The following is an 11826-nucleotide window of genomic DNA, read 5'->3' on the forward strand; positions in this document are numbered from 1 at the left end:
TAATGCTAACTTAACCAGCCCGCCAGCTGAATAATAACAACAACACCGTAAATATGAAATGGAATAGGATAACTAACTAACTAGACGACAGACAAGGGTTTAAAATACAGTGGCTAATATACACTAAATCGTCTAAAGAGCTTTATGGGTTCGGCTATTTTGGCTAGCAAGCTACCGAGGTGGCGGACTAACTGTTGCTGCTGCTGAAAGAAGCGTTCCGTCCACTAGATTATACGTCACACTAACAGCATTGCGTTCCGTCCACTAGATTATACGTCACACTAACAGCATTGCCTTAAAATCGCACACCGCCATCTGCTGACTGGAGTGGGTAACGCTCAGTCTGAACCTCTGACTGCGATGGAGATGTGCGACTTTAAGACAATGACGCTAGTGTGACGTAAAATATATATTATAATGTTCAGACAAAAAGTTAGTGTAGGAAGCATGAGTTTTTACTCACCAGTGTAACAATACAGTGTGGCTAAAGACTTAGTAACTTAGTTGTGTTCACGATCTGGTTCCCTATACGCACAACCAGTTATGTTTTTGAATTATCACATATGTATTAATTTATTTAGGGATTCTGGGTAATCCACAGCAGATTTATGGAGAATTGCTGTGGGTGAGTTCAAAATGGAATAGTCCCGGGATAGAAATATATAAAGTTGACATTACATCATAAAATCCACCTTTTAAATCATACATTAGCAATTTATGTTTTAGTAACTACTGTTGTTGGTTTGGCGTCAAATAAGCCTCTCTTTATATGTTATTTGCCAAATCTCAGTTTTCCATGTGGGTTTTATGCTAAAGTTCCCTCTTTCAAGTTGGTATCTAACTGGAAAATGCATCTTCTTTAGGAGTGCTATTTTTACCCTGTCGACTACTGATCATTCATCCACACTGTGTGTCTCATCAATGCAGGTCATTTTTGACAAATGTATAAAGTACATATTTTATAAACTCATGAACACCAGCCAGTTTATTATCCCGGTTTTGTTAGTTTAGGTGTATTATACTTCTTCGCCACCAGAGGGGGACATTGAGTAAATCTTCCAGGTTAATTTGATATATTTTGATAGTAAAATGGATGACAGTTTATTCTGATGTAGTGAATATGAGACACATTGAAACAATTGATTCATTTATTATAGTAAATTATGAATTAGTAGGAATGGTTAAATCCACTATACGATCACAGTGACTTTGATAGACATTTTAATTGTTTCTTTTGTTAGTATATTATAGGGCAGATTAATATAGAATTGCTGTGGGAGTGCTATTTATATCCCGTCACTACTGATCATTCATCCATACTGTGTGTGTCCCATCATTGCAGCTTTGGAAATAAATGAACTATCCATCCATTGCTCCTTCCTGTGTTGACTCACTGACTTGAGAGACCAGGAAGGTCACACTAGCTCGATAGGTTGATATCTAGCTCAAGCTTCACCTCATGCTTTTCATTAACTGTGTGGTTGTGTTATCTAGTGGGAACCCGTTAGCACGGTGGGCTCTGGTGCCTTCTTGCCGTGGGCTCAAGACGACAGAGGAAATCAACCTGCTTGCTCCTTTTTGTTTTGTCAACTTTTCGATATGGATGTTATGTTTGATACCGGAGGTACGAGGCCTTGAAAGCATTAAACTTCAAAGCAGTGTGCTGATGCCTGTATCACTTTATCAGCAGCACGTCATCAATAACGTCTGAAGAGTCGTTTCATCGAACAACCACCTGATTGGTTTCGACACTGCAGCCGACTGCCAACTGACTGCTCTACAAATCACCTTACATCATAAATAACTACTCATTACTATTGAAGCAGTGTCACTTTATCAGCATTGATCAATGACTTCTGAAGGTTAATTTTCTCCCGTCATTCTGTTTGTCTCTGATCTTTTGATCTGCAAACACGTTTAGGTTTTGTTAGTTGGCTAAATAGCTAACGTTAGCTGGTTGGCTACGCTGGTTAGGCTAATAGCTAGTTGGCTAAATAGCTAACGTTAGCTGGTTGGCTATGCTGGTTAGGCTAATAGCTAGTTGGCTAAATAGCTAACGTTAGCTGGTTGGCTACGCTGGTTAGGCTAATAGCTAGTTGGCTAAATAGCTAACGTTAGCTGGTTGGCTACGCTGGTTAGGCTAATAGCTAGTTGGCTAAATAGCTAACGTTAGCTGGCCGGCTAAGATTACTGCATATAGCTAACGTTAGCTGGCCGGCTAAGATAACTACATATAGCTAACGTTAGCTGGCTGGCTAAGATAACTGCATATAGCTCATGTTAGCTGGCCGGCTAAGATAACTGCATATAGCTAATGTTAGCTGGCCGGATAAGATAACTGCATATAGCTAACTTTAGCTGGCCGGCTAAGATAATTGCATATAGCTAATGTTAGCTGGCCGGCTAAGATAACTGCATATAGCTCATGTTAGCTGGCCGGGTAATATAACTGCATATAGCTAACGTTAGCTGGCCGGCTAAGATAACTGCATATAGCTCATGTTAGCTGGCTGGCTAAGATAACTGCATATAGTTAACGTTAGCTGGCTGGCTAAGATAACTGCATTTAGCTAATGTTAGCTGTCTGGCTAAGATAACATTCTTTGATATTTGGTTAGATGGCGTTTTGTATTTCCAAAACGTTGGTTTACTTTAAATCACTCAAGTCATGAGTGCAAACGATTAGTTTAATTTGAAGTTCTACATTTTGTTAGGATTTATGTTTATGCACTATAGCCTGTTAGCATATTGTTTGAAGATGAATATTGTTTTGTTACACACACACACACAAACAATACAGATGTGTGTAGGTGTGTAAGGACTGACCAACACAGGCCATAAAAGCTGTGGTCAGTCTGGAGAGGGGAGGGGTGCATCACTCTAGGCCAACCAGGGGGGTTGAGAGACTGTTCAGTACCATATTAGGAATTGTTTGAGTGAAGAATCAAGGGGAGACACAAGACGGAGCTACTCTACCCAGCAACCAGATGTGGACAAAGAAAAGCGCCAAGGGGCTTGGACAAGTTCGGGTGCCCCCAAAAGCGGAGCAAGAGTATTAACCATGCTAAGCCTCTACTATGATAGGCCAACCTCACAAAGGAGGAGCAAGAGTATTAACCATGCTAAGCCTCTACTGTGATTGGACAACCTCACAAAGGAGGAGCAAGAGTATTAACCATGCTAAGCCTCTACTATGATAGGCCAACCTCACAAAGGAGGAGCAAGAGTATTAACCATGCTAAGCCTCTACTATGATAGGCCAACCTCACAAAGGAGGAGCAAGAGTATTAACCATGCTAAGCCTCTACTAAGATAGGCCAACCTCACAAAGGAGGAGCAAGAGTATTAACCATGCTAAGCCTCTACTTTGATAGGCCAACGGGAAGAGTTGGAACTAAAACTGTCATAGTATAAAAACTACTATTTGAGTACATTCCACAGTTCTCTGATCTACCCTGCGCGGAGATACAGTGAACCCGTATATACGAGAATTGCATTTACCGTTTATCGTTTGAGTTTAATTAAAATACTTAAAATATATTCGGTGACTCTGAATCACATTTTTGTCCTGATGCCAGAAATCTCTTTACATTTGAAGTTATTTCTGTTGTAGTTTACATCATAGGGAATAGGCTGGTCCTCCATATTACTTTACACCTGACTTTGGCATTCTTCTAAATTCTGATTGGTTTAATGTAATAACTCCAAAAATAGAACAGTGAGGTGTAACTTTACATTGGGAAAAATATTTTATTTTATCTTTTTTATAAACAATACAAAACATACAAACGACAACATCATACAAACATTAACTACATCACACCTGCCCAGGCACACTAGAACACACCTCCATCTCCATTAACTACATCACACCTGCCCAGACCCACTAGAACACACCTCCATCTCCATTAACTACATCACACCTGCCCAGACCCACTAGAACACACCTCCATCTCCATTAACTACATCACACCTGTCCAGACCCACTAGAAACACACCTCCATCTCCATTAACTACATCACACCTGCCCAGACCCACTAGAACACACCTCCATCTCCATTAACTACATCACACCTGCCCAGACCCACTAGAACACACCTCCATCTCCATTAACTACATCACACCTGCCCAGACCCACTAGAACACACCTCCATCTCCATTAACTACATCACACCTGCCCAGACCCACTAGAACACACCTCCATCTCCATTAACTACATCACACCTGCCCAGACCCACTAGAACACACCTCCATCTCCATTAACTACATCACACCTGCCCAGACCCACTAGAACACACCTCCATCTCCATTAACTACATCACACCTGCCCAGACCCACTAGAACACACCTCCATCTCCATTAACTACATCACACCTGCCCAAACCCACTAGAACACACCTCCATCTCCATTAACTACATCACACCTGCCCAGACCCACCAGAACACACCTCCATTAACTACATCACACCTGCCCAGACCCACTAGAACACACCTCCATCTCCATAAACTACATCACACCTGCCCAGACCCACTAGAACACACCTCCATCTTCATTAACTACATCACACCTGCCCAGACCCACTAGAACACACCTCCATCTCCATTAACTACATCACACCTGGCCAGACCCACTATAACACACCCCCATCTCCATTACCTACATCACACCTGCCCAGACCCACTAGAACACACCTCCATCTTCATTAACTACATCACACCTGCCCAGACCCACTAGAACACACCTCCATCTCCATTAACTACATCACACCTGCCCAGACCCACTAGAACACACCTCCATCTCCATTAACTACATCACACCTGCCCAGACCCACTAGAACACACCTCCATCTCCATTAACTACATCACACCTGCCCAGACCCACTAGAACACAGCCAGCACATCAGCATCATTCTCTGTCAGTCTCCAGCGCCCGCATCAGCACCATTTTATTTCTCTCCGTTGCCAACTCACTTTCAACTTTTAGATAATAAAGCATTTGACCTTTCTATTGAATTAACAACAGAGGATTGGTTGATTTCCAGGTTTTAATTAAGTATAATTTTTAAGATGATTTATGAGAAAAGTATCGTCCAACTCCGGGGTATCTCACTGCACCCTCAAATGCCATGTTTTGAAATATACAGACAGACAGATTAAAAGTAATTTTACATTGTATAACTGTACTTCTGACAGCCAACTTTCTAACTCATAACTTTATGACATCATAACATTCCCAGAATGATTATTGAGTCATTGTTAGTTTTACACTGAAGACATGACTCTGCCGTTGTGCTGTAGAATTTGTGAATTTTGTCTCTTGTATAATAAGGGACTATCATTTGTCCCAACATCACAGGCCACAGACTTTGATGCAGTTAAAGACTTCCAAAAGTGTTTCCGCAGTTTAAGATCAACTGAGTTTTTTAAATTGGGTTTCTCCCTGTGCACCTGCCAATGTAAATCCTTTGAACGAAAGACAAGTTACCAGACAGGACATATTGCTAATGTTCTTCCCATTAATAACCTCAATGACAATTAACTTGTGGGCGGATGTGGTGATGACGTCCTATTCGATGACGTCGTCCATCGGGATTCCCCATAAAAGAAGACGCTCTGGATTGATCACTGGAGTCAGATGTGAAGGAGGAGGTTGATCATCAGGAGTCAGATGTGAAGGAGGAGGTTGATCATCAGGAGTCAGATGTGAAGGAGGAGGTTGATCATCAGGATTCAGATGTGAAGGAGGAGGTTAATCATCAGTGAACCTCTAGGATTGTGGCTGGGCTGGCGTTTCCACTTCCAGCTTGGTCATATATTTTGATACATTGAATGTTGAATTTGTGAATCTATGTTATATATTTGTACCTCCTGTTTCATGAAGTGATGTCACTAAGTACTGCCCCTATATATAAAATGCATTTGAAAAGCATTCAGACCCCTTCACTTTTTCCACATTTAGTTACGTTACAGCCTTATTCTAAAAATGATTAAATAGTTTTTCCCCCTCATCAATCTACACAATACCCAATAATGACATCACAATACCCCATAAGACATCACACTGCCCCATAATGACAAAGCAAAAACAGGTAAATAAATGAAAAAATTAGATTTTCTTTAAAAAACAAGGACCCCAAACTTTTGAACGGTAGTGTAAATCTACATGATGTATTGTTACACCATGTAGGAGCAGTATGGACCTAGTCTGTTCATTATCATTCCAATCCAAGATGGCGTAGCAGTCGGACGTGTCTTTGTCTTGTCTTGTCCCGTGTAAATAGTCTTCGTATTTTTCGTATACATTTCGTATATATTTTAATTTCACTTTCCATCTAGGAACTGAATATACATTCCTACATTCCGCCTCACCCAATGTGGTACGGACCTGCTATTTTTTTATACTTTAGAACCGTAACCCCAATCAGAATCTAGCCAGATAACTAGCTACTAGCTAGTAGTCAGTTAGCCACTGCTGCGGTCTTCACCCTCAACTCGGACACAGCCAGCTTCAATACCGGGCCAATACCTGCCAGTCTGCAAGCGCGATATCAACCCAGAGCATATAGGACTGCTTTTTCTCTACCACATCACCGGATTCCTGACGCAAGCTCTGGACAATTACACCGTATCATCACAGCTAGCTAGCTGCAACCGAGTGGCTACTACTGGCTAACACCTCTGTCCCGAAGCAAGCACCAGTTAGAAAATACATCTTTTGAACTTTCACTTTCAACCGAACGTATATTGGACATCAGGAATAGTGTTATTTTCAACGTCTTTTCAATTACATTTTGATAAATGGGAATAGCACAATTTCAAAACACAGTTTTAACGTGTCCAAATCAATAACCAATATGTAGAAACAGTTTGGCATAAATTGAAAACCTAAACATTTTGAAGTATTGCATTTTGATTCAAGTGGGTCACCAACTTGAATCAAAACTCTTTTTTGTGAGTCACTTTTTGTTAAATCTCATAAATAGAATTCAGAGCAAACGTTTAGGGTTCTACATTGTGACATCATTAACATACTCCTACTACAATGTTAAAACATTCTACATTGTGACATCATTAAAATACTCCTACTACAATGTTAAAACATTCTACATTGTGACATCATTAGAATACTGCTACTACAATGTTAAAACATTCTACATTGTGACATCATTAGAATACTGCTACTACAATGTTAAAACATTCTACATTGTGACGTGACTAAAATACTTCCACAATATTAAAAAACATTCTACATTATTTCATTGATATCATGAAACATGTATTTTCTGATGTTTAGTCAGAGATCTTTTATCAGAGTATCTCATCCCACATTGATTACAGCTATGAGGTTTCTCTCCTGTGTGTGTTCTCTGGTGAGATACCAGGCTGCCTAGCTGAGTAAAACTTCTCCCACATTGATCACAGCAATAAGGTTTCTCTCCAATGTGTATTCTCTGGTGTACAGTCAGAAGGCCAGATGAAGAAAAATTCTTCTCACATTGATTACAGCTATAAGGTTTCTCTCCTGTGTGTGTTCTCTGGTGTAATTTCAGGCTGGTTGAATGAGTAAAACTCTTCCCACATTGAGTACAGCTATAAGGGTTCTCTCCTGTGTGTGTTCTCCGGTGTTTTGTCAGACAGCCAGATGTACCAAAACTCTTCCCACATTGATCACAGCTATAAGGTTTCTCTCCTGTGTGTGTTCTCCGGTGTGTTGCCAGACGCCCAGATGTACAAAAACTCTTCCCACATTGACCACAGCTATAAGGTTTCTCTCCTGTGTGTGTTCTCTGGTGTGATGTCAGGCTGGTTGACTGAGTAAAACTCTTTCCACATTGATCACAGCTATAAGGTTTCTCTCCTGTGTGTATTCTCTTGTGTAGAGTCAGATTGCCAGATGCAGCAAAACTCTTCCCACATTGATCACAGCTGTAAGGTTTCTCTCCTGTGTGTATTCTCTGGTGTATAGTTAGATGGCCAGATGTAGAACATCTCTTCCCACATTGATCACAGCTGTAAGGCTTCTCTCCTGTGTGTATTCTCTGGTGTTTTGTCAGACAGCCAGATGTACCGAAACCCTTTCCACATTGATCACAGCTATATCGTTTCTCTCCTGTGTGTGTTCTCTGGTGTATAGTTAGATAGCTAGATGTAGTAAATCTCTTCCCACATTGATCACAGCTAAAAGGTTTCTCTCCTGTGTGTGTCCGCTGGTGTACTATCAGGCTGTTCAGCAGAGTAAAACTCTTCCCACATTGATCACAGCTGTAAGGTTTCTCTCCTGTATGTATTCTCTGGTGTATTTCAATGCCTGATGAGGTGAATCTCTTCCCACAGTCAGAGCAGCAGTGAGATTTCTTCCCTGTGGGTCTCTGCAGGCGTTTCTTGAGGAGTTCTGATGTGGAGAGACTCTTCTCTGCCTCGTCAGCATCATGAGGTTGTTGAGGCTCCCCAGAGGATCCACGATAGTCCCGTCTCTCTCCTGTGTGAACAACAAAGTCAGACGGTTAAAGGCCCACAACAGCAGAAATCCACTGTTAATTTGAGGTAAAAGATGATGCCCAGAGCATACCCATGAAGTTGTACAACAATTGACGTCTGTTGAATTATTTGACAATTAAGACAGTCAAGTTAGCAACAAGTCATATTTTGTCTTGTTTTCACATTAGTGGTAACTAGAAATAAGTTATTCAAGTTGTTGAAATCCTAAGCAGTGTACCAGACAACTATTAGTCTCCAATGTAGGCCCTTTTCTGTGTTTGCTAAAATTGCAGCACGAGGGCAATGCACAAACAATTTGAATGCAGAAACACCTCCCTGCTAATAGTATATCTGTTAATGAGGAAACCGCCAGTTATGGATGTAGTATATCTGGTAATGAGGAAACCACTAGTTATGGATGTAGTATATCTGGTAATGAGGAAACCGATAGTTATGGATGTAGTATATCTGCTAATGAGGAAACCACTAGTTATGGATGTAGTATATCTGCCTGGAGCAAAAATGGTGAGCAAAGATTTTAGTTTTTCACAATGTATTCTGAATATTACAGCGCAAGATCAGCACAAGATCAGGATGCTACTCAAGGAAACTCACATTAAGTTCTGTATTTGCTCTTTGGCTAGCTTTAACATCAGCCATAACTTCACCAAACAGTAACATAGACCTACTGTAGGACCAATAACTTCACCTAACAATAACATAGACCTACTGTAGGACCCATATCTTCACCTGACAACAACATAGACCTACTGTAGGACCAATAACTTCACCTAACAATAACATAGACCTACTGTAGAACCCATAACTTCACCTAACAATAACATAGACCTACTGTAGGACCCATAACTTCACCTAACATAGACCTACTGTAGGACCCATAACTTCACCTAACATAGACCTACTGTAGGACCCATAACTTCACCTAACAACAACACAGACCTACTGTAGGACCCATAACTTCACCAAACAACAAATATAGGAAAATAGCTCTGTGTGTTGTATAATAGCCTATCCATCAAGGAACAGTTCTCTACACATTAATAATCAACAGGTACATGAATAAATAAAAAGGACAGGTGGAGGAGATCTTAGTATAAATTTGAGTAGTTAGAGGAAATATAATACTCTAAGAGCCCACAATATAATTATAAAGGGAGTGACAACGCGAACTAAGGAACAAAGCCAACTCACGCAAAGAATAAATAGAAGGGTTGGTAGGGCCGCACGGCTAGGCCCTTGTTGCACCGAAGTAACTAAAATCCTAAAGTACTCTGTCTAGCCAGAGGACGGGATAGAGGCTTTTGCTGCAGGCGACGGGCAAAAGTCAGCACGGTGACAATGTATGACGCACTGATTGGTGTCACCTCGTTAGTCGGTATGTGTTACACCTGTGCTGGCTTGTACATCTCGTTAGTGGGAAGGTGTTTCACCTGAGCTGGTCCAGGTTCTATTTAAGAGTGTCTGGCCCAGTGCCCCAGTTGTCTTGATAGATGTGGAGAGTCAACACCTTTAGTTGCGCTACCATTTTGGTTTACTTCCTGTCTTTAAGTTAGTTGTGGGTTTTTCTTTTGTTTGCTTCTTCTTGGGCAGATTTAGTGGGTCTCATGGTGGGTGTCTTTTAGGTCCCAGTTGTTGTTACTTATCAATTTTCAGTGGACACCCCCATAGTGTCTTTCAGAGCCCCCTAAAAAACAAGCTAATATTTTGGGTTGGATATTGCATCCAATTAATATTTTAATCAATGGTATTTCCTTCGAATGTTCATTAGTCTTTCAGTTGTTAGTCTTCTGTTTGATGTGTACTAAATATTTCTGTTTATTTTCATTGTTTTTTTCTGAGAAGCCATTGTGTTGCATCCACGTCTGAAATGTGCTGTATAAATAAAGTTTGATTTTAACAAATGAACCCAATGACTGACCAATCAACAGACTCTTGGTCCGTCTTAGTATGAAAAACAGCATCACATTTCCAGCCTGCTGAATGCGTGGTGGAGTGGTAAACACCACCCCCGGCTCTACCAGGGGCATGAGGTGGTCTCCCACAGCTCTGCTGGTAGAGTGGTAAGCACCACCCACGGCTCTACCAGGGGCTTGAGGTGGTCTCCCACAGCTCTGCTTATGTCATGTTCTGTGGCCTTGCAGTTCCATTTCTTGACTGCCCCTGCAACACAGAAAGAAACACATTTAGTCATATTATATAAAACACTCAAAGTAATGGATATGGAGCATCTATGGCCTCAGTTACACCTGGGACCTAAATGTGACTTCTGTCGTCTGATCACTCCAAGCTGCATTAGGTTCAGATCTACCAGGATGGGCCTTTGACAGTCTGGATGCAGTCAGGCCACTGAATATAAATAAGCATTGTAAAGAGATGGGGTGAATGAGTGGGGAAAAGTACATTTGACACAAATTACCTTCATAATATCAAAGAACAAATGTGTGTGCCTGAGGAGAAATAACTTTCCTACAGCCAAAAGGGGTGAGAAATTACACATCCTTGGGACGTCCCTAGCCCGTTGAAGTTAACATTTAAAAGGGGTTAGGGTAGGGATGTCCCAAGGATCCCGGATAGCATTGACCATTGTACATTCTTCTGTCTCTTTTACATAGCAGGTGATGGGTTCTGACTTCTGAACTTTTAAATATGAAATATCCTTATTATGTGAAATTTAATGAAACAATAATGTATGTTGATGCTAATATGATGTACAATATTCCATGATGTTTCTATATGATAACAATAGAGTAATATATTTAATATGATGTACAATATTCCATGATGTTTCTATATGATAACAATAGAGTAATATATTTAATATGATGTACAATATTCCATGATATTTCTATATGATAACAATAGAGTAATATATTTAATATGATGTACAATATTCCATGATGTTTCTATATGATAACAATATAATCATATATTTAATATGCCATATACTATTTTTTAACAGATTCACTAATTAATTTGTATTAACTTAATTATTATGATTCAACGTCAGTTCACCGTCTCACCTCATACTGTATTGGAGCAGCAGCAGCTGACTGCCCAGTTCAACATCAGTTCACCGTCTCACCTCATACTGTATTGGAGCAGCAGCAGCTGACTGCCCAGTTCAACATCAGTTCACCGTCTCACCTCATACTGTATTGGAGCAGCAGCAGCTGACTGCCCGGTTCAACGTCAGTTCACCGTCTCACCTCATACTGTATTGGAGCAGCAGCAGCTGACTGCCCGGTTCAACATCAGTTCACCGTCTCACCTCATACTGTATTGGAGCAGCAGCAGCTGACTGCCCGGTTCAACATCAGTTAACCATCT

At 40.7% G+C, this 11826-nt stretch overlaps 2 protein-coding genes across 2 annotated transcripts in view; one reads left to right on the forward strand and one right to left on the reverse strand.

Annotated features, from left to right (window-relative positions):
• LOC139548169 (zinc finger protein 135-like) overlaps window positions 1-11826 on the forward strand; it is a 263034-nt gene that overhangs the window by 166641 nt on the left and 84567 nt on the right. The window lies entirely within an intron of this gene.
• On the reverse strand, window positions 6709-8504 carry LOC139549944 (zinc finger protein ZFP2-like; the record flags this gene model as incomplete). Its single annotated transcript, XM_071360597.1, has 1 exon — window positions 6709-8504. A coding segment is annotated over one exon (1239 nt), but the record flags the coding sequence as incomplete, so codon positions are not given.

The sequence above is a fragment of the Salvelinus alpinus genome, chromosome 2 (assembly GCF_045679555.1).
Source record: "Salvelinus alpinus chromosome 2, SLU_Salpinus.1, whole genome shotgun sequence".
In the NCBI taxonomy this organism is placed as follows: Eukaryota; Metazoa; Chordata; class Actinopteri; order Salmoniformes; family Salmonidae; genus Salvelinus; species Salvelinus alpinus.